The sequence below is a fragment of the Emys orbicularis genome, chromosome 4 (assembly GCF_028017835.1).
Source record: "Emys orbicularis isolate rEmyOrb1 chromosome 4, rEmyOrb1.hap1, whole genome shotgun sequence".
Taxonomy (NCBI): Eukaryota; Metazoa; Chordata; order Testudines; family Emydidae; genus Emys; species Emys orbicularis.
The window spans coordinates 21918568-21942038 of record NC_088686.1 but is presented as its reverse complement, the minus strand read 5'-3'; the positions used below and the strand labels follow the sequence as shown (position 1 = coordinate 21942038).

Here is a 23471-nt window from a genome sequence, read left to right as displayed (position 1 = left end):
CCTCAAGTCTCATCTCTAATCTCCCAGTTACCATAGGGAAATCCTGGGGAGTTCACACTAGCAGTTTGTCTGAGATTTTTTTTAATAAGAACAATATTTTGGTTTCACCATTAAAAGTGATTGAGCTAAGGATGTTCCTTTCCCTTTTATTTTTTTTTTAAACTTCCTTCCTATAAATGGAGTCCCAGTGTGAGTCCCACACAAGGGAAGATAAGCACCTGACTGAATAACTCACTGGAATATGCTCCCCAATTTATGTGTTTTCTTAGACAGCATATGCAAATGGAAGTTGTCAGTCTGAATAAATTAATCTAAAACTAACAGAGCAATAAAACAAGAAAGAACAAAAGTAAAGTCTCCATGAGAGTGTGCATTGTGTGTCTCCTCCCAAAGTCTGTATGGACCTCAGTGCAAAGTGGCTGCTTGTCTCTGTACACACCAGTGTCCTTAAAGGTGCATTATATAGGAAATATAGACCTGATTCCCCCATGTTTTGTCAGTGTGGTGTAAGCCAAACAATTATTATCTATGGTATATCTTCCTCTAACGCACATAACGCGCAGATAAAAAATGCAAGTACTTTGAGAACGGCATGGGCAAGCAGTGAATTTGTCTCTTTATCCCCATTACATGCAGCAAGGTCACTGCAGCTCTATTAGTTAAAGAGTTCATTAAGAACTCTACCCTGTTTTATTGACAACCAGCAGCAATGACGTCTTCTGAAATTTCTGTTGCAGATTCAGGAAGGCATTTGTGGAGTGGTACAAAGAGAGAGAGGATTTGTTGTTTGTGCCATATTTAGTAGCCTACGTTAACAGCTTCCGTGATCTGATGTAAGTCTGCATTTCCCTTATAACATCTTTATGATTTTGGAGGCGGGGGGGGGGGGGGAGGATGTCTGTTGGATCTTATGGTTTAGCAAAGAAACAAGGAAGAAATTATGTCCCACCAGAGTCAACGGGCCAGAATCATCCTCGGAGTAACTGCAGGGCAACAATGGCGTTATGCCAGGGATGGATTTGGATGAGTTACTCCTGATTTGCATAGCAGTGCTTATTTCCCAGGGTAAAATTTAGCTCAGAGTTAGGGACACAGATAAAAGCTCAGTTTGTCTGGGAAATGGGGATGGAGTAACAGAAATGTTTGGTGTTCAGAAGAGGGGTTTAGATTCCAGCCCATTTGCAGATTTCAAAGACACATGGTCATGGTTTAAAAAACAAGTTAAAAGAGCATGTAAACAGCAGCATAATCTGATGGTTGCCCCCTTTGGCCTTAGAACAACTCCATAGAAAACATTTAGCCTGCAAAGAAACTCTCAACGTAATTGCTGGCTGTGGTGATTTTTAGGGATTTGTGTATGTCAAAGGTAGCTTTAGAGTCAGGTTTTCAGATCAATAATAATGCCTAGCTTTTATATAGGGCTCTATATCAGCAGATCTCAAAACACTTTACAAAGGAGCTAATAACCCCTGATTAGTGCATGTGCCTATTAGCACGTGTCTAACTGCCGAATCAGCATGCTGCAGTTTGGCTGAAATTCACCCCACACGTAGAAAGCCAGAGGGTTCAGGCTCTAAGCGGATGGAGGTCATCAGAGGTGAAATCCACCCCCCCAGCTCAGGACCAGGGCTGCCTCACACTCTGGGGCTGCTACGCCAGTCTGGGCGGGAATAACAGCTACTGCTTCCATGAGGCACTGGGACCAGGGGATCTACAGCCTCTCCCACACCCTGCTTCTAGGTCAGTTGCGAGCACATAGATGGTACAAAGATTCTCCTGCATGGCCTGGCCACACCCACCCACCCCACACAATGCATAAGAGGTTTTGCACTGGCCCTGTGAGGCGGGGTGAATTTCATCCTACCGGATTTGTGCAGCCAACTTTTGCAAATACCCATATCTGGGGTCCTTTGAAAACACAACCCTTTCAGGTATATCACGGTGTTTATTATTTACCCGGGTGCTCAGAGAACTCAAATTCCACATCCGTAAGGGTAATGGGAGATGGGAGATGTATCACATATCAATGCTGAGCTCACTCCCACCATTGGAAATCAGGAGTAACTAATAGCATCAATCGAGTCACACTCCGTAGTGAGTGAGTGAGGTCAGAATAGGCCCCCAGAATCTGGTTTTAAATAGGGCTGTCAATTAATCTCAGTTAATTCACGCGATTAATTCAAAACAAATTAATCATGATTAATCACACTTATAACAATAGAATACCAATTGAAATTTATTAAATATTTTTGGATGTTTTTCTACATTTTCAATATTGATTTCAGTTACAACACAGAATATAAAGTGCACAGTGCTCACTTTATATTATTATTTTTGATTACAAATATATGCACTGTAAAAATGATAAACAAAAGAAATAGTATTTTTCAATTCACCTCATACAAGTACTGAAGTGCAATCTCTTTACCGTGAAAGTGTAACTTACAAATGCACATTTTTTTTTTGGTTACATAACTGCACTCAAACAAAACAATGTAAAACTTTAGAACCTACAAGTCCACTCAGCCCTACTTCTTATTCTGCCAATCGCTAAGACAAACAAGTTTGTTAACATTGACGGGAGATACTGCTGCCCGCTTCTTATTTACAATGTCACCTGAAAGTGAGAACAGGCCTTCGTGTGGCACTTTTGTAGCTGGCGTTGCAAGGTATTTACGTGTCAGATATGCTAAACATTCGTATGCCCCTTCCATGTTTCAGCCACCATTCCAGAGGACATGCTTCCATGCTGATGATGGGTTCTGCTTGATAACAATCCAAAGCAGTGCAGACTGACGCATGTTCATTTTCATCATCATGAGTCAGATGCCACCAGCAGAAGGTTGATTTTCTTTTTTGGTGGTTTGGGTTCTGTAGTTTCCGCATCAGAGTGTTGCTCTTTTAAGACTTCTGAAAGCATGCTTCATATCTCGCCCCTCTCAGATTTTGGACAGCACTTCAGATTCTTAAACCTTGGGTTGAGTGCTGTAGCTATTTTTAGAAATCTCACCTTGGTACCTTCTTTGCATTTTGTCAAATCTGCTGTGAAAGTGTTCTTAAAACAAACATATGCTGGGTCATCATCCGAGACTGCTATAACATGAAATATATGCAGAATGTGGGTAAAACAGAGCAGGAGACATACAATTCTCCCCCCAAGGAGTACAGTCACAAATTTAATTGACGCATTATTTTTTAATGAGCAACATCAGCATGGAAGCATGTCCTCTAGAATGGTGGCCGAAACATGGAAGGGGCATATGGATGTTTAGCAATCTGGCACATAAATACCTTGCAACACCAATTACAACAGTGCCATGCGAATGCCTGTTCTCACATTCAGGTGACATTGTGAACAAGAAGCAGGCAGCGTTATCTGCTGAAAATTGTAACCAACCTTGTTTGTCTGAGTGATTGGCTGACCAAGAAGTAGGACTGAGTGGACTTGCAGGCTCTAAAGTTTTACATCGTTTTGTTTTTGAATACAGTTTTTTTGTACACAAGTCTACATTTGTAAGTTCAACTTTCACGATAAAGAGATTGCACTACAGTACTTGTATGAGGTGAATTGAAAAATATTTTTTTTTTGTTTTTTAAAGTGAAAATATTTGTAATAAAAAAAAATATAAAGTGAGCACTGCACACTTTGTATTCTGTGTTGTAACTGAAATTAATATACACCTCTACCCCAATATAACGCTGTCCTCAGGAGCCAAAAAAATCTTACCGCATTATAGGTGAAGCCGCATTATATTGAACTTGCTTTGATCCACCGGAGTGCGCAGCCCCGCCCCCCCGGAGCGCTGCTTTACCGCGTTATATCCGAATTCGTGTTATATCGGGTCGCGTTATATCAGGGTAGAGGTGTATTTGAAAATGTAGTAAACATCCAAAAATATTTAAAATAAATGGTAGTCTATTGTTGTTTAACAGCACGATTAATCACACTTAATTTTTTTAATCGCTTGACAGCTCTAGTTTTAAGTTGTAGCAGCTTCCATTCTCCCCAGTGCATTTTTTGTTAGAATCCACATTAAGCACTAACATCAGAAAGCCTCTAGATGGCATGGTCTCTCCAGTAATTACTCGTACGCCATGGTCTTTAAAGTAGGAGCTATGTTTTTTACAAAATCAGCTCTGTCCGTACTCTTATTTCTAAGTGGTAGCCGTGTTAGTCTGTATTACCCTCTGATCCCACTGAGGGTTACCAAAAGAAACTACATCATTTGCTCAAGAAACTCCCTGAAAAAGCACAAGAACAAATCTGCACAGACACACCCCTAGAACTTCGACCGGGGGTATTCTATCTGCTACCCAAGATCCATAAACCTGGAAATCCTGGACGCCCCATCATCTCAGGCATTGGCACCCTGACAGCAGGATTGTCTGGCTATGTAGACTCTCTCCTCAGGCCCTACACTACTAGCACTCCTAGCTATCTTTGAGACACCACTGACTTCCTGGGGAAACTACAATCCATTGGTGATCTTCCAGAAAACACCATCCTGGCCACTATGGATGTAGAAGCCCTCTAAACCAACATTCCACACAAAGATGGATTACAAGCCGTCAGGAACAGCATCCCCGATAATGTCACGGCAAACCTGGTGGCTGAACTTTGTGACTTTGTCCTCACCCACAACTATTTCACATTTGGGGACAATGTATACCTTCAAGTCAGCGGCACTGCTATGGGTACCCGCATGGCCCCACAGTATGCCAACATTTTTATGGCTGACGTAGAACAACGCTTCCTCAGCTCTCATCCCCTAACGCCCCTACTCTACTTGCGCTACATTGATGACATCTTCATGGGGGGAGGGATAGCTCAGTGGTTTGAGCATTGGCCTGCTAAACCCAGGGTTGTGAGTTCAATCCTTGAGGGGGCCACTTGGGGATCTGGGGCAAAATCAGTACTTGGTCCTGCTAGTGAAGGCAGGGGGCTGGACTCGATGACCTTTCAAGGTCCCTTCCAGTTCTAGGAGATGGGATATCTCCATTAATTATTATTTATTATTATTATTTATTATCATCTGGACCCATGGAAAAGAAGCCCTTGAGGAATTCCACCATGATTTCAACAATTTCCATCCCACCATCAACCTCAGCCTGGACCAGTCCACACAAGAGATCCACTTCCTGGACACTACTGTGCTAATAAGCAATGGTCACATAAACACCACCCTATACCGGAAACCTACTGACTGCTATACTTACCTACATGCCTCCAGCTTTCATCCAGACCACACCACACGATCCATTGTCTACAGCCAAGCTCTAAGATACAACCGCATTTGCTCCAACCCCTCAGACAGAGACAAACACCTACAAAATCTCTATCAAGCGTTCTTACAACTACAATACCCACCTGCTGAAGTGAAGAAACAGATTGACAGAGCCAGAAGAGTACCCAGAAGTCACCTACCTCAGGACAGGCCCAACAAAGAAAGTAACAGAACACCACTAGCCGTCACCTTCAGCCCCCAACTAAAACCTCTCCAGCGCATCATCAAGGATCTACAACCTATCCTGAAGGACGATCCCTCACTCTCACAGATCTTGGGAGACAGGCCAGTCCTCGCTTACAGACAACCCCCCAACCTGAAGCAAATACTCACCAGCAACCACACACTGCACAACAAAAACACTAACCCAGGAACCTATCCTTGCAACAAAGCCCATTGCCAACTCTGTCCACATATCTATTCAGGGGACACCATCATAGGACCTAATCACATCAGCCACACTATCAGGGGCTCATTCACCTGCACATCTATCAATGTGATATATGCCATCATGTGCCAGCAATGCCCCTCTGCCACGTACATTGGCCAAACCCAACAGTCTCTACGCAAAAGAATAAATGGACACAAATCAGATGTCAAGAATTATAACATTCAAAAACCAGTCGGAAAACACTTCAATCTCCCTGGCCACTCGATTACAGACCTAAAAGTGGCAATAGTACAACAACAAAAACTTCAGAAAGACTCCAACGAGAAACTGCAGAATTGGAATTAATTTGCAAACTAGACACCATTAAATTAGGCTTGAATAAAGACTGGGAGTGGATGGGTCATTACATAAGGTAGAACTATTCCCCCTACTGTTACTCAATTGTTGGAAATGGGCCATCCTGATGATCACTACAAACGTTTTTTTTCTCCTGCTGACAATAGCCCACCTTAACTGATTACTCTTGTTATAGTTGATATGGCAACACCCATTTTTTCATGTTCTCTCTCTCTCTGTGTGTGTGTGTGTGTGTGTGTGTGTGTGTGTGTGTGTGTGTGTGTGTGTATATATATTCCTACTGTATTTTCCACTGCATGCATCCGATGAAGTGGGTTTTAGCCCACAAAAGCTTATGCTTAAATAAATCTGTTAGTCTCTAAGGGTATGTCTACACTACGAAATTAGGTCGATTTTATAGAAGTCGATTTTTAGAAATTGATTTTATACAGTCGATTGCGTATGTCTACACTAAGTGCATTAAGTTGGAGGAGTGCGTCCTCACTACCATGGCTAGCATCAACTTACAGAGCGGTGCACTGTGGGTAGCTATCCCACAGTCTCCACCACCCATTGGAATTCTGGGTTGAGCTCCCAATGCCTGATGGGGCAAAAACATTGTCGCTGGTGGTTTTGGGTACATGTAGTCAGTTGCCCCTCCCTCCGTGAAAGCAGCGTCAGACAATCGTTTCATGCCTTTTTTCCGTGCAGACGCCATACCACGGCAAGTGTGCAGCCCGCTCAGCTCAGCTCACCGACACCGCCGCTGTTGTGTCCTGGGTGCTGTTGTGACGGTGCAGTAGGTCTGCAAACCATCGTCCTCCACCGCTTCTACTGCAACTCTGCTCTCCTGGTGCCATGAATCCACCTCGCAGGTCCTCTCGTTGTTCGGTATAACTATCTATTCTCGTGGCATCCGTCGTCATCCACCGATTCTGCTGCAGCTCTGCTTTCCTGCTCTCCTTCAGACGCCATACCACGGCAAGCATGGAGCCCGCTCAGCTCACCACTGCTGTTGTGAGCATTGTAAACACCTCATGCATTATCCTGCAGTATGTGCAGAACCTGCAAAAGCAGGCGAGGAGCCGACGACAGCGCGATCACGATAGCGATGAGGACATGGATACAGACTTCTCTCAAAGCACAGGCCCTAGCAATTTGGACATCATGGTGGTAATGGGGCAGGTTCATGCCATGGAATGCCGATTCTGGGCCTGGGAAACAAGCACAGACTGGTGGGACCGCATAGAGTTGCAGGTCTGGGATGATTCCCAGTGGCTGTGAAACTCTCTCATGTGTAAGGTCACTTCCATGGAACTTTGTGACTTGCTTTCCCCTGCCCTGAAGCGCAGGAATACCAAGATGAGAGCAGCCCTCACAGTTGAGAAGCGAGTGGCGATAGCCCTCTGGAAGCTTGCAACGCCAGACAGCTACCGGTCAGTCGGGAATCAATTTGGAGTGCGTAAATCTACTGTGGGGGCTGCTGTGATACAAGTAGCCAACGCAATCACTGAGCTGCTGCTATCAAGGGTAGTGACTCTGGGAAATGTGCAGGTCATAGTGGATGGCTTTGCTGCAATGGGGTTCCCTAACTGTGGTGGGGCGATAGATGGAATGCATATCCCTATCTTGGGACTGGACCACCTTGACAGCCAATACATAAACCGCACAGGGTACTTTTCAATGGTGCTGCAAGCACTGGTGAATCACAAGGGATGTTTCACCAACATCAACGTGGGATGGCCGGGAAAGGTGCATGACGCTAGCATCTTCAGGAACTTTGGTCTGTTTGAACAGTTGCAGGAAGGAATTTACTTCCCAGACCAGAAAATTACCGTTGGGGATGTTGAAATGCCTATAGTTATCCTTGGGAACCCAGCCTACCCCTTAATGTCATGGCTCATGAAGCCATACACAGGCACCCTGGACAGTAGTAAGGAGCAGTTCAACTATAGGCTGAACAAGTGCAGAATGGTGGTAGAATGTGCATTTAGACGTTTAAAAGCTCGCTGGCGCAGTTTACTGACTAGGTTAGACCTCAGCGAAACCAATATTCCCATTGTTATTGCTGCTTGCTGTGTGCTCCACAATATCTGTGTGAGAGTAAGGGGGAGACGTTTATATTGGGGTGGGAGGTTGAGGCAAATCTCCTGGTGGCTGATTACGCACAGCCAGACACCAGGGCGATTAGAAGAGCATAGCTGGGCGCCCTGCAAATCAGAGAAGCTTTGAAAACCAGTTTCATGACTGGCCAGGCTACGGTGTGACAGTTCTCTTTGTTTCTCCTTGATCAAAACCCACCCCCTTGGTTGACTCTACTTCCCTGTAAGCCAACCGACCTCCCCCCTTCGGTCACCGGTTTCAGAGGCAATACAGTTATTATTGTTTTCAAATCATGCATTCTTTATTAATTCACCACACAAATAGGGGGAAAACTCGCAAGGTAGCCCAGGAGGGGTGGGTGAGGAGGGAAGCCCCGGGTGGGGTGGTGGATGAGGGGAGGAGGGAAGGACAAGGCCATACTACAGTTCAAAAAACTTATTGAATGCCAGCCTTCTGTTGCTTGGGCAATCCTCTGGGGTGGAGTGGCTGGGTGCCCATAGCCTCCCCCCATCCCCTGCGTTCTTGGGCGGCTGGGTGAGGAGGATATGGAACTTGGGGAGGAGGGCAGGTGGTTATACAGGGGCTGCAGTGGTGGTCTGTGCTCCTGCTGCCTTTTCTGCAGCTCCACCAGACGCCTGAACATGTCAGTTTGCTCCCCCATTAGCCTCAGCATTGCATCCTGCCTCCTTTCAGCGTGCTCCTCCCTCCTCTCATTGCATTCATTTAACACTTTCCTGGACTCTGCCATTGTTTGCCGCCACACATTCTGCTGAGCTCTTTCAGTGTGGGAGGACTGCATGAGCTCTGAGAACATCTCGTCGCGAGTGCGTTTTTTTCACCTTCTAATCTGCGCAAGCCTCTGGGACGGAGATGATGGGGGGGGGGGGCGTAGAAACATTTGCAGGAGGAAAGAAAGGGAGAGTAGTATTTAAAAAAAGATCCCTTTGTTCTCTAAAATGTAAGATTATTTCACACTGAATCAAGCAATTCACATTACATAGCACATGTGCTTTTGGTACAAGGTCGCATTTTGCCTCTTATGTTGAGTACCTGCCAGTTTGGTGTGAGACATCACACACTCTCGGCGGGGCAACAGAATTTGGCTTGCAGGCAGCCATGGTAAGGCAAAGGGTTTCGGCTTCTTCAACCTTCATAACATGTGGGAACGGTTTCAAACAGCAGCACCCTCCTTTCCCATACCAAGCAAAGCCCGTTGGGTTGGCCATTTAAAAGGAGGGGCTGTGGTTTTAGGGTGAATGTGCAGCACAACCCAACCCCCCCCACCACCACCACCCAATTCTCTCAGATGATCGCTTCACCCCCTCCCCCCACCGTGTGGCTAGTATCAGGGAAGATCCCTGACAGCCAAACGCGAACAGCTCAGCATGAACGGGCCTCCCCCCACCGCGTGGCTAACAGCGGGATGATTTATTTTCAGCCAAAGGCAAACAGCCAAAGCCCGGGCCCATTCGCTGCAAAGTTTTGTTCTGCAATGATTCCAGACTACTTGCTACTGGCTTGGCATGGTAAATTAATCATTAAACACGCTTGCTTTTAAGCCCTGTATTATATTTACAAAGGTACACTCACCAGAGGTGCCTTCTCGGGCTTCATGGTCCGGGAGCCCACCTTGGGAGGGTTGGGAGGGTATTGGCTCCAGGGTGATGAACAGTTCCTGGCTGCCAGGGAGAAGGGATTCTCCACTTGCCTGCTGTGCGCTATCCTCAACCTCCTCCTCATCATCATCCCTGTTGCGTGAGACTCCCCCCTTGCAGGTGTCCACGGACAGTGGTGGGGTAGTGGTAGGGGCCACCCTTAGAATTGCAAGCAGCTCATCATAGAACCGGCATGTATGGGGCTCTGACCCGGAGCAACCGTTTGCATCCTTTGTTTTTTGGTAGGCTTGCCTGAGCACCTTAATTTTCACGCGGCACTGCTATGTGTCCCTGTTGTAGCCTCTGTCCATCATGCCCTTGGAGATTTTGGCAAATATATTGGCATTTCGTCTTTTGGAACGGAGTTCTGCCTGCACGGATGCTTCTCCCCATACAGCGATCAAATCCAGTACCTCCTGTTTGATCCATGCTGGAGCTCTTTTGCGATTCTGGGACTCCATGGTCCCCTGTGCTGATGAGCTCTGCATGGTCACCTGTGCTGACTAGCTCGCCACGCTGGCCAAACTGGAAATGAAATTCAAAAGTTCCCAAGGCTTTTCCTGTCTACTTGCCCAGTGCATCTGAGTTGAGAGTGCTGTCCAGAGCGGTCACAATGGAGCACTCTGGGATAGATCCCGGAGGCCAATACCGTCAAATTGCGTCCACACTACCCCAATTTCGACCCAGCGAGGTCAATTTTAGCGATAATCCCCTCACTGGGGAGGAGTACAGAAATCGATTTTAAGAGCCCTTTAAGTCGACAAAACGGGCTTGGTCGTGTGGACAGGTGCAGGGTTAAATCGACCTAACGCTGCTAAATTCGACCTAAACTCGTAGTGTAGACCAGGGCTAAGGTGCCACAAGTACTCCTCATTCTTATTTCTAAGTGATACTAGCTCTTAAGGAATTCCTTGCTAAGGATTTCATATGACAGTGAAGTGAAGGGCAGCATTTCCAAAGTTGGGCCCCAATCCCGCAAGCACTTAAGCACCTGCTTAACTTGATGTAGATGCAGTGGCGCTGGAACAATTTGTATAGTGGAGGTGCTGAGAGCCATTGAACAAAACTGTAAACCCTGTATATGATGGAAACCACTTCAAGCCAGGGGATGCTGCAGCACCCCTAGTTCCAGCACCCCTGTATAGAGGAGTTGGAGCCAGCAGGACTATTCATGCATCAAGTTAAACATGTGCACAGGTGTTTGCAGGACTGGGGTGCCGGATTGCTAAAGTCAGGTTGCCCATTTGGGCACTTAAGTGGCATGATTTTAAAGACATTGAGCACCTGGAGGTGAGAATCTGCAAGTGCGCAGCACCTGTAAAGTATCAGACTACTTGTCTGGGTGCTTTGAAATTTAGATTTAGGTGTCCAGCTTTATGCATCCAAATACGAAACTTTGGGACTAATGGCTCAGTCCTGCTCACACTGAAAAACCACTCGGTAGGGGTTTTGTCATTGGCTTAGCTCGGAGCAGGTCAGCCCTTAATACTACAGAGCAGAAACAAAAATGAGAGGCTGACCATTCCACCTAGCCTGTGTCTACACTAGCCTTTTCCCACCCCAAATATACATATACACATTTCCACAAATATGTTTCTACATCTCACATTTCTCTCTCTGGTACTTGCAGCCGTTTAGTTAAACAAGGTCCAACGCCTGTGTGGACACTTTAACTTCAGTTTCAGAGGGGCTTAGTTTAGTTTAGCTTTACCCTGTTCCTAATCAACTTAAACTCAACAAACAAAGCCCAGTTTCAACCTAAGTAAGAGGGTTCCCACAGGCTTTGCACCAGTTCAGTTAAGTTGGTTTAAAAAAAAGATAATCACCACAAATTAAACTAGGACAGCTCTGTGTGCAGAGAAGGCTTGAGATGAAAAGCATTCTTTCTAACACAGCTGTAAGGTTAGCCACAAATATTTTATTGCTGCTGCTTCAACTTGCTGAAGAGAGCTTTACACAATTGCTATTGTGTAATGTGGGAAATATAAAGAGGCTCTGTCTGGGGTTAAGAAAGTCCTGTCTAAGCTGCTGTGGACTTCACCAAAATTTCCAAACTTCATTTGACCTTGAACTTGTCACTCATTCCATTCTGGTCATGTTAATACATTCCAAAGTTAACAGTTTATGTGTTTTAAACAAAGTCACATAATTTCATACAGGCACACCTCTTTTTACACTTCATTGTTCAATTCCGTATTGATAAGAGATGCTGCATATAGGGAATCAAATTGACTTCTGCATAATGTATTCTTTGTATTACCATAAATTGCTTATTGTTATTGCCCTTCCCCTGACCACTGTTTACTTGTCTCAGACTATACACTCCTTAGAACAGGGACTGTCCTCCTTACGTCCTTGGAAAGCACTTACCAGTCAGTGAGCTCTACTGCAAATAAATCATAATGGACCTGAATCAAAACCCTGCATTTGAACTTCCCCGGATTACAGAAATGCAGGGGGCCAATATCTAGCTCCAGATCAGAACTGTTCATCTCTGGCTCACCTCTAGTAGTGATGCTATTGCAGAGATAGCGATCTTGCTCGGAAACTTTCAGGGACGTTTACAGAAAAAAAATTAAGGAAGTTGCTTGGACTTCTCTCTCCTCCCCCACCCTGCAGAATCCGTGTTCTCTCTCCCTCCATCTCCCCTACCCTAGTAAAAATCAGGACCTTTTGCCCCTCCACTCCCTATCTATGGCCAACAGGGTGGGGCCTGAGCAATGCCCCAACCAACCCCCACTGCCAAACAGGGAGAAGGAGAGGATCAGCTCTGAGGAAAGTTGCCCTCCTATGCTGCCTTGGGCTCTTCATTACCTGGGCCAGTTCCAGGCCTGGACCTCCTTCCTGGGATGATCCTTCTCCTCTGTCACATTCCCTTTCTCTCTTCTTCTTCTGCCCCCATCTCCTCTTGTCCCTCCGGCTTCTCCTCCCCTGCAGGCTGTGCAGTGAGGGACTGAGAGCAGGCAAGCCACAGCGACTGGCAGTGAGGTTTGGGGTGGTGAATGCAGCACCCAGGCCACAGGTGGTGTGTGTTGTGCAGTGGTTCTCAAGCAGAAGTACATATACCTGGGGTACATAGAGGTCTTCCAGGAGGTACATCAACTCATCTAGATAGTTACCTAGTTTTACAACAGGCTACATAAAATGCACTAGTGAAGTCAGTACAAACTAAAATTCCATACAGACAAAATGAGCCCGTAAGCATTTTCAGTAAGAGTGTGCTGTGACACTCATGTCTGATTTTGTAAGCAAGCACTTTTTTAAGTGAGGTGTAACTTGGGGTAGGCAAGACAAATCAGACTGCTGAAAGGGGTCCAAGCAGTCTGCAAAGGTTGCGAACCACTGACCCAGAGCGTGTTCACATAGCCCAGCACGGTCCTCACCAGGCAGTTAGAGCACGACATCCCACCCCCCACCCCCCCGTGTCTTGGGTGGGGAATTCAGCAGCATCCCAACCCATTCAAAATCACCTCCTTTGAGCCCCTCAGTGCGTAATCCGTGTATGTGCCACAGGAGTGGTGGAGAAAAACACCCCCCAAGGCCTTATGTGCTGTGTTCGTCGGGCCTGAATGGCAGTGACACACACACACTTTATCTGTGTGCTTGCACAAGTAGTAGATTTATGCCTGAATTCATACCATTAAATCATTGCTTTTACTTCTCTCTCTAGGAGAGGCTTACAAACAACATTTAACGCTGACACTACAGAACTGGAAAATGTCCTGACTGATGTGACAATGAGCTTCAGAAAGGATGTTCTTGATAAATTAAAACAAAAAACGCAGGTAAGAAGAGTTCGGAATGTTTGTGGGACTTGATCTGAACCTGGTAGTTCAGGATTTATTGCCATTTCCCCAATACACATCCCATTTTCCATGGATAGGAGATCATGATCATTTCAAAATGTGGCATGTCTAGTTTTGGTACTAACCCTCTCCAACCCCAAGTCAGATTTCTAGGGTTTAAGGCTTTTTGTTACAAACATCGATGCACTGGTTAAGCCACAGGAACAAAACAAAAATGTATATTTGGGGGCTTCTTAGCATACTATATCCTAAAACAGCTTGGGTGAATTTCACTCCTGGTGAAACCCCAATGAAGGCAGTGAGATTACACCAGAGATGAATTTGGCTGTTTGATTAAAAAATAGCTTTCTAGGGGTTTTGTTTAGCCTAATTTATTCACAAGTCTGCCATCATGATCTATTACAGGGGTCGGCAATGTTTGGCACGCGGCTCGCCAGGGTAAGCACCCTGGCGGGCCGAGCCAGTTTATTTACCTGCTGACGCGGCAGATTCGGCCGATCGCGTCCCCCACTGGCCGCGGTTCGCCGTCCCAGGCCAATGAGGGCGGCGGGAAGCGGCGCGGGCGAGGGATGTGCTGGCTGCGGCTTCCCGCCACCCCCATTGGCCCGGGACGGCGAACCGCGGCCAGTGGGGGCTGTGATCGACCAAACCTGCCACGTCAGCAGGTAAATAAACTGGCCCGGCCCGCCAGGGTGCTTACCCTGGCGAGCCGCGTGCCAAAGGTTGCCGACCCCTGATCTATTACCAACTTCTATCTAAAGGCATATCACAGCATAGTGACAATGAAATGAGTTTATTCTGCCTCGGGGCTCTGTTCAAGTATGTTGTCATAGCAAAACCGAAGAGATCTTTCACCACAGGAAGGGCAAAGTCCTCCTGTCAGCACTACAGTGGAGATCTGGGATAAGAGGCTGAAATGACAAGTTATTTCTGTTGTAGTAGGGCTTTTCCAGATGCTTTGATAGGGATTTCTACAGCCTGCATGCTATGTGCACACTGGCTCCAGGCGATCTCCCCCAAGAAGGCATAATGTGGCTAAAACAGAAAGAGGATTGTGCGGTGATATACCACAGATGGTTTATGGATTGAACATGGACCTGGAAGGAGAGTACAGGGATCTGAGGGGCAGGAGGGAGCAGAGTTGTGTGAGGGAAATGAGAGGAAAGTTTGGGACTTGTGCCCCACATTGATGAATTACCTATAGTTTGTCAGATAGGAGTTTCACTCTGTAAGTTACAGAGAATAAACGACAGGAAACAGTGGTGCAAAGACACATCATGGCAAACAAATGGAAGCATTCGGGCATAGCCCAGCTCCAACATGATCCAAAGCTCACTAGAGTCAGTGGGAGTCTTTCCATTGGCTTCAGTAAGCTTTGTCTCAGGCCTGTCACACAGAGGCAGGGGTGGGGCAGAGCCAAGAGCCCCAGCAAAGGAGAAGGCGGCATGTTTTAAAGATAGAATTGGAAAGGCATGGAGTTGGTGAGGCAGAGAGATATGGGAATACTGTTCCAGATGGCAGGGCATGCAGAGGAAGGGATTTTTGGACCAACTGGGGGAAGGCTCAGTTAGGAGTTAGATGGTCAGGAGCTTAGAGAGATGTAGAAAGAAGCAGACAGAAAGCTGAGCTCGGGCAAATTGCAAGAGAATCTTCAGAAGGAGGGCAACTGAACTTGAACCTCAAGTGAATACCCACTGGGAGCCAGTGGAGGCATTTAAGCTATGACGGAGCTTCTCTTGGTACGACTGCACGTAGGCAGCATAATTCTGGAGATGCTAGTGTCTGGAGAGCCATGGGCAGACCACAGGGAAGAGACCTGCAATGGTCAAAGAGAGGAGCAGGGCATGGATAAGGATTTCAGCAGAGATGTACCCTGGGTGGTGATGTGAAGGAGTTAATGAGCAGGCTGGGTCACTACAGGTTTAACCTCTACCATGAACAGGTGGCGTGTATATCTGGGAACTTTTCCCACAGCCAGATCCACCACACCCAGATCAGAGTGACAAGCAGAGGAGGATTCAGCATGAGATCCACAGACACTGGGGACGGCCTCCCTAAAAGGAGGGATTTGCCCTAGCGCATTTTGATTTATTTCTGGATAAGAGTTGAGACTGGAGGTGGTTAGTTTCGGAGCTAGCTTCCAACAGGTTTGCTGCTGAAGGATTGAGTCACATCCTCAGCTGGTGTAAATCTGTGTAGCTCAGCTGAAAGCAAGGGAGCTATGGTGACTGACCCCAGCTGAACCTTGTACAATATATCAAGAAAACAGCCTGACCACAAGTATCACTGTGTTCCAACAGTGCTCAGTGAGTTGCTCTTACATTCCACTTCGGGTTTCTATGATTAACATTTCAATTTCTCTCCTTACCCATAAGGTTTGCCAGCTGATGCAACAGGGTTTTATTTATCTAAAGAAATAGAGTCAGGGGATTACACAAAACCAAAATGCAGGAAAAACACAGCATCTGCACTTAATCCCCTTAATCAAACAAAGCATGTACTGTAAGTGGGAGCCTGCTCGCCGTGACGTTTATCACTGCTCTAGCACTGATCCCCCAGGATAGCTGTACTTCAGAGTTAGCCCTGCTCCAGCTGCACACTGTCTTTCTCTGAACCGTGGTCATGTCTAACTTCGGACGCACTTCTGCATTCCTTGTGTGCCCAAAACTCCAGCAGAATTCCGTAAGAGCTTTGGGTGTGCAGTGAAAGCAGGAGTGGCCTCAACGTTACTGGCTGTGGGTAATATTCTCAAATGCTCCTAAGGGACTTAGAAACATATGAGTAATGTTTTCAAAAGTAAAAGGCACTCAGGGGCTTGAGTCTCACTGAAATTCAATGGGACTTAGAGTCTAAGGTAAAGGTACTTAGGCACCTAGTAAGATTTTCGAAAGCACCTACACACCTAGCACTTGTTGAAATCAATGGGAGTTAGGCACTTAGATGCTTTTGAAGATCACACTAGGTACCTATCTGCATGTTAGGTACCTAAATCCCTTTAATTATCTGGCCCTTAGTGCCTAAGATATTTCTGAATGAGTTAGTCTGGGTCTTCCTGTATGCTGTGTACAGTGCCCAAAACACAGAGCTTGCTGAGTAATTTGGGTTTGGAAGATGTTACTATAATAACGCTGGCGAATTGGTCTTTTTCCAGCCACTCTTTAAGAAAATTCTGACCAACGCATGGATGTTAAATAGTGAAATACTGGACTCAATAATGTCAGCAACTGTACAATTTTGCCAACACCTAAAACATTTAGAGCAGCCTGTTAACAAGGTATGTATCCTTTTCCTATGCATTGCAATTGGCATGAGGTTACAGCAGTATAGGTGGTGATCTTATTTCCAGACTAGGGGCTGACCCTGCAAAGGTCACTCCCTTCCCGTCAGTGCAGCTATTGATATAACTAACAATTGCTTAAATGAAAGTTTGCAAGGTATGTCCCTTACTTTTTCATGGAAATAACCTTTTAGTGCTTCCTGTCTACAACTGAAATAGGGGAATTGGTCTCAAAGAGGAACCAAAAGCATTGGTTAGTATTACTGTTCAATTGCAACACCCTGGCTGCCAGTGCTGTTGCACATTGTTCCTCCATCGGTTCGCTGCAATGCTGCAACCCTCTGGGAAGTCCAGCGACTCAAGGGAAGCAAATGTCTCCACATCCACCAAGACCTTAACAACATCCCCCACCTCCACTTGAAGGCATGTGAGCCCTTTTGGACCCACGTGCTTAACCTTTAATAGTGTGACTTCAACTTTGATGAAGCTTGGAAAGATGAATGAAGTTCACAAGAAGTCACAAGTACCTTGTGAAAGATCCAATGTAGGAGACCCCCTGGTTTCAATCTTTCAGGAAGCTCATGGGCAACCCTAAACCACATCCATGCAAACCATGGCAGATGTGTATACTTGTTGCACAAATGGAAAACAAAAAAACTCTCCAGTGTGCAACTGTGATCACCCAGAACAGATCATGAAACATAAAACGACTCAATGCTCGATTCACAAATACAAAGGAGGCATCACAGTGATATACTCTACTACTCCTGACGCAATTATCTGGCTTAACCACCTAAATGTAGAATTATAGTTGTTGCTTTACATCTATATCTGCCATACGAAGAAGATTGCAGTAGTTACTTTAACATGCTACTGTCATATACACTCTGCACAGATCTATACACTCGCGAAATACAAGGATAGGTAACAATAGCTCTAAATTTAAAGTCTGCAGGCAGCATCCAAACCTATTATTAAACAGTCCCACATGTCCCCATTAGTTACTGAAGAACCAAATCACCAACATATAATCATGGATCAATTTTGGATAGAGACAGTGAGTAATTATATGGCTTCTTTTTGTTCACTATCTTCACTTCATGTCTAGGCAGATGGTGGATGGAAGGGAACATGAGCCATGTGTCCTGCTCAGAAGCATCCACGCACTGCGCTGAGTGCTCTTCCGAAAAGTGGCATTCAGAACAGAATCCTGGGCTGGCATTTCACGTGTGCTCATTAGCCCAGAGATGCTCAGCCCAGGATTCTCATCTACCTCTTCTGACATTGCCAAGGAGTTCCAAGGCTCCTCTGCTCTCACACCTCATTGCCCTCCATATTTTCTTTTAAAACAAATAAACAGGATTTTCTAGGGGATGCTCACAAGTACATGGTGAGAGAGTACATCACACAGGCTATCAAACCGAGAAAGAGAATGAAGAGAGCCAAGCGGGAAAAGGTTGGCAAAAAGATGAAGGAAGAAGCTACTGTCATACATAACCGCTTCGAAGAGCTGGTATGTAAAACCTCCTACTGCATCAAGGCCTTTTTAGCTGCATTACAGAAAATGAAAGGTGGGCTGGCGTGAAACCCAACATGAGAAGCAGCCAATCGATAGGGCTGTGACTACACTAGCATAGTTTTCCTAAAATCCCCCACTGTTGCAATCACTGGTTCAGCTCAACCAGTACTAGAACTGGTGTAGACAAGGCGTCTGCAGTCACTAGTAGCTTAAGGACCACAGACCTAATTTTCAAAAAGCTCCCAGTGACTTCAAATGAAAATATGGGTCAGGCCCTGCCCCACCGAACCCTGCTCACAACAGGCTTAGGTGGCAGTGATTAAAATGCCAGGGGCTGCCTGAAGCTTGTCTACATTAGCACTACGCCCACCTTTGCTACAACTGATGGAGAGAAACCAGAGAGATCAACGGTGGGATATTTTTAGGAAAACCGTCCTCGTCCAGAGAAGGTCTAGAGAGGCAGAAGCCAGGGCTTTGTGATGGGTGATATTTCAGGCTTGAGTTACTGCCGACTGCACCCTTTGTAGTCATTGATACCAACGTTCAAAGCACTTCGATGCCGTTGAATATCCCAGGCTGAGGGAGGTGGGTGCCCAACTGCTATTGAAATTCAAGGGATTTGGGCACCGAACTGCTTTAGGTTCTTTTCAAACCTCCCAGCTTTGATCATTAGTGAGCCAAGAGTAGTGCTTCTTTGGCAAGCGAGGTAGAGGAAATAGCCACTCAGGGCAATGCAGACAAATCAGCTTTCCGAGAGGTTGGCATTTGATATCTACCATATTATCATGCAGGGTCCAGGCTAGGGTGACCAGATGTTGCAATTTTATAGGGACAGTCCCAATATTTGGGGCTTTTTCTTATATAGGCACCTTATATACCCCTCCACCCCCTGTCCCGATTTTTCACATTTCTATCTGGTCACCCTAGTCCAGGCACGAACCTACAAACTGTTATTCACATGAGTGGGCCATACTCATGCACTCAGTCCCCTTGGGCCTACTCACGTGACTGCAGAGTTGGACCCCTACTGAAATTCCAGTAGGACGATCTAAGCGGCCTTCATGCACACAAGAGCTCCGTCCCCACTGTTCCCAGTTCCAAGGAAGGAGCCTGAAAGCAGCTGCTTGCTTTTAAAACCCTTTGTGAACCACTGAGACTAACAATGCCTTAAAAACGGTTGATAATGCAACAGAAAAACTAAAACCTCGGGACCCTGTTCCCCTTCATTTCACAGACTCACTGTTGGTCCTTTCTATGCAACATTGCAATACACCCAAGACATCATATTACAGTGTAACATCCACTGCCATGTGTTATTGTTTCTATAGAAAGTCACACAGGGAGGCTGCATGGCCTACAAGTTAGAGACTAGGAGTCAGGAGAAGAACAAGGTTTGAGGCTGACTGCCATGGCTTCACGCCATGATCTTGAGCAAGTTGGTTAACTTCTCTGTAAATGTGAATCATACATGTTGACATTTCTCATTAAAATACAGATCACAGACTTCACCTCTTCTAACTTATTTCTAGGGCTCTGATGTGGATTGGCTTAATTCTGCCATTCATTACATTGCAAACATAATTTCCGAGAAGAACAAACACAAAATCAAGGAATATATTGAGGAAATATGTCAGGCTTATCCAGATGTCAGGTATGTGGGGTTAATATCAGAGGTTTTCTCAATGGAAAGTGCTGTGAGCAGGGTGAAGCTCAGGTTTTTTGCCCCTGAATATTTATATAATTTGCTTCCAGGTTGGTAGCAGCAGAATCAGCTGAACTTTATGGTGCACAGAAGTTATTTCCGATCCCATATTGTTTTACTGTGTTTTATTTGAAGGCTCTGTGCTAGCCAATTTGCAGGGCTCAACGTTGGAGGAAATGGGTTTGGTCTAGGTCTTAAGATGAGCACCCAAAAACGGAGGCCTCCAAGGTCAGTTGCTGCTTTTGAAAATTTTAACTGTATTTTGAAGGGGCCGCATCCCAGACCCTGATTTTGCTGGCACAATCCAGTAGTTTGGCATCTAAATGCTCTCTTTTGTGCCCTCAATTTATTGTGCTTCCAAAATTGCACCTGCAAAATTGGAGGCTGTTTTTAAAAACCCATGTGTGGAATGGCAGCTGGATAAGAAAGGGCATCTTCCTCTCTAAGTGGGGGCGAATTCCTCTCTAAAACCTCCTGTATGGATTTCAACCCTACTGAGGGTGAGGCAGAGAATATGTATCCTTCCAGGATTATAGGATAAATAATATCCTAATTTGGCTACTAGATGCCATGGTGGTTGGCACACTAGAAATATAAATATAACATCGATACAGGGGTTGGATGGAGCCAGGGCTGCAATAATGTGGTCTAATGCTAGTTGTTGGACTTGGTGCTAGGCTGACTGGGTGGTGTTGGTTACCTGTGATAGAAGATCAGACTGGAATCTGCTGGTCTCTCCTGGCCTTAAACTCTATGGCTATGACTACACAGTGGTAGGTGCATATTGAGCATTTCTCCTGGGCCCCAGATTGCTGCAGAATTTAGTCTTTTGTTTTTAAAAAGTGAAGTTATGGTTGAGATTTCCAAACCTGGCCAGGGGATTGTAAGGTTACAATCCAGCCTTCAGTGGCAAAGCGACATCAGACAGAGCAGAACCTGATACACATTTCTCAGCTTTTGTTGTGGGCTTTTGGGCCATCCTTTTACACCAAAGTGAATCTGAAGCACTGCGCTTGTCCACAGTACCTACAAGTCAGGTATGATCTCATATCCTTAGGCCCCTCTAAACTATCAATTGATTTTCCATGACTCAATAAGCAGTCTGATACATGTAAGGTTATTGTTTCTCTAGAACTAGAACTTTGGTTGTATTATCATACTTCAAAAACAATAGAGTTTAATGACATCAATATATCCACTAAACAGCAAAGCTTAAAGTATGTTTCACAAAAGTTAGTTTGTAAAGCACATGCAGGTGATTGCACTATGTTGTGTGGTTACCACTGGCAGGACCGGTGCTACCATTTAGGCCAACTAGGCGATTGCCTAGGGTGCCAAGATTTGGGGGCGCCAAAAAGCGGCGCCCCCTTTTTTTTTTTTACAGCGGCCGCTATGCTGGGAGGGAGAGGGAGTCTGAGCCGCCGGCAGGCAGCCCAGGGGCTCCCCTGGGTCAGCGCGCCGCCGGCAGCCCAGGGGTTCCCCGGGTCAGCACGCCGCCGGCAGCCCAGGGGAACCCCTGGGTCAGAGCTGCCGCACGGATCCCCGGGCCGGGGGGTGGGGAGCTGCCATGGGGGGGTGCCTCAGGGCGGGGGGGGAACTGCCGCATGGCTCCCCGGGCCGGGGTGGGAGCTGCCGCGAGGGGGGGGGGCGCCTCAGGGTGGAGGGGGGACGGGGAGCTGCCGCAGGGCTGGGGGGCGGGGGCGGCGCAAGGTGGAAGTTTCGCCTAGGACACGAAACTTCCTTGTACTGGCCCTGACCACTGGATGTTATTTGCACACAGATTAATTTAAGCATTAAATTTAGCAGATTGCTCCGAACACAGAAACTGAATCCAAAATATTTAACCAATCTAACCCTAAAAAAAAAAAAAAAAAAAAAAAGCCCCCAAGGACTTCTGCACATACTTAACTTTAAAGCATGTGACACTCTTAAATCTGCTGGATTGGGGTCAATGACAATTTTAATAATTAGCCTTAAAACTCAACTACAAGTAGATTTCAAGGTTCATCAACTTGGCTTTTGTTTCTTAGCTTGCACTTGCTGAATCTTATAATCTTTGGCCAAGCAAGTTTTGAAAACCAGACAGGAGATGGGCACTTAACTCCCATCTTGTGTTTGCAAATCTTGGGGCCCAGTTCTGCCAGCCTTACTCATAATAAGTAGTAACCCACCTGGCGAGTGGCCATTGAAGATAATGAGACTCCTCACAGAATAAGGTATTAATCAACATAAAGGTGGCAGAATTTGATTCTATACTAACACTTACATTGTACCCTGACCCAGCAGTCCTTACACAGGCAAGTCTCCCAGCTGACTGTGAAAAAGACATTCCTGGGCACTTGCAGCTATGTTGTATTTTATCCACAACTGCCTGGATCAGAGACCATTAAGCTATCCCATTCACCAGCATCACTGATTGTCCCAGAGTTTTTATGCCTCCAGGCCCCTCAGCAATGCTCTGTATTAGCCCATGGTGACTATGGGATAATCGGCAGAGAACACCTGAGATATATTAAGGGATGGAAACTGTTTGGCTGTTTCTGCTCTACCTTACCTTAGGGCGTGGCTTGCTGTTTATTTGCATTGTTTGGACTCCCCAAGCAGGGCCGGCTCCAGGCACCAGCCCACCAAGCTTGTGCTTGGGGCAGCACCTGGAGGGGGGCGGCGCAGCGCTCCGGCCGCGGGGGAGAGCGGGGCCACAGCCGGGCTCGCCGCCCTGCCCCCTGCGCTCTGGCCGCCGGGGGGAGAGCCGAGCCCCAGCCGGGGCTCGCCGCCCTCTCGCCGCCCTGCCCCCGGCGCTCTGGCCGCCGGGGGGAGAGCCGAGCCCCCGCCGGGGCTCGCCACCCTCCTCCCAGGGCTCCGGCCACCCTCCCCCCCCGGCGCCCTCCCCCCGGGGCTCCGGCCGCCCTCCCCCCCCCACCCGCGGGGGCGGCCGGAGGCTTTTTTGCCTGGGGCGGCAAAAAAGCCAGAGCCGGCCCTGTCCCCAAGAATGACACTGGTTTTGTTTTTCACAGAAAGGAACATATTGAAGCTGTTCTCACCTGTCGAGGATTGGACCGAAACAAGAAAAAGTCCATTATTCAGAAAATAGACAAACTCCAAGAAAATGCAGAAAGCGTGGCTGATAGAACACTCTTTGCCGAGATTGACACTCCAACTCTTGTCACATGCTTTTAAAGACCAGCTAGACAACAGAAATAAGAGCATCCAAAATTTTTACAGTTCTTCTAAGTCATGCTCCTAAACATGATTCCTGCTCCTCCCTACCCATAACTCAAAGCATTGTAACAGATGTACAGAAATTGACTCTCATTTCTAGAAGACAAGGACAATGGAGGAGTCAGTATATTGCACAAAGAGGTCCCTAAGCAAGCCCTGATAAATACCTAGAGAATAG

General features: G+C 46.5%; 1 protein-coding gene across 1 annotated transcript in view; it reads left to right on the top strand.

Moving 5' to 3' along the window:
- Positions 1-23251, top strand: part of EXOC3L4 (exocyst complex component 3 like 4) — a 37864-nt gene extending 14613 nt beyond the window's left edge. The window contains exons 7-12 of the mRNA XM_065402325.1: positions 738-833; positions 13441-13555; positions 16728-16850; positions 18214-18366; positions 19902-20023; positions 23089-23251. Of these exons, the coding sequence (XP_065258397.1) occupies positions 738-833; positions 13441-13555; positions 16728-16850; positions 18214-18366; positions 19902-20023; positions 23089-23251 (772 nt within the window). The remainder of the gene's footprint in view (positions 1-737; positions 834-13440; positions 13556-16727; positions 16851-18213; positions 18367-19901; positions 20024-23088) is intronic.
- Positions 23252-23471: the final 220 nt, after the last annotated feature.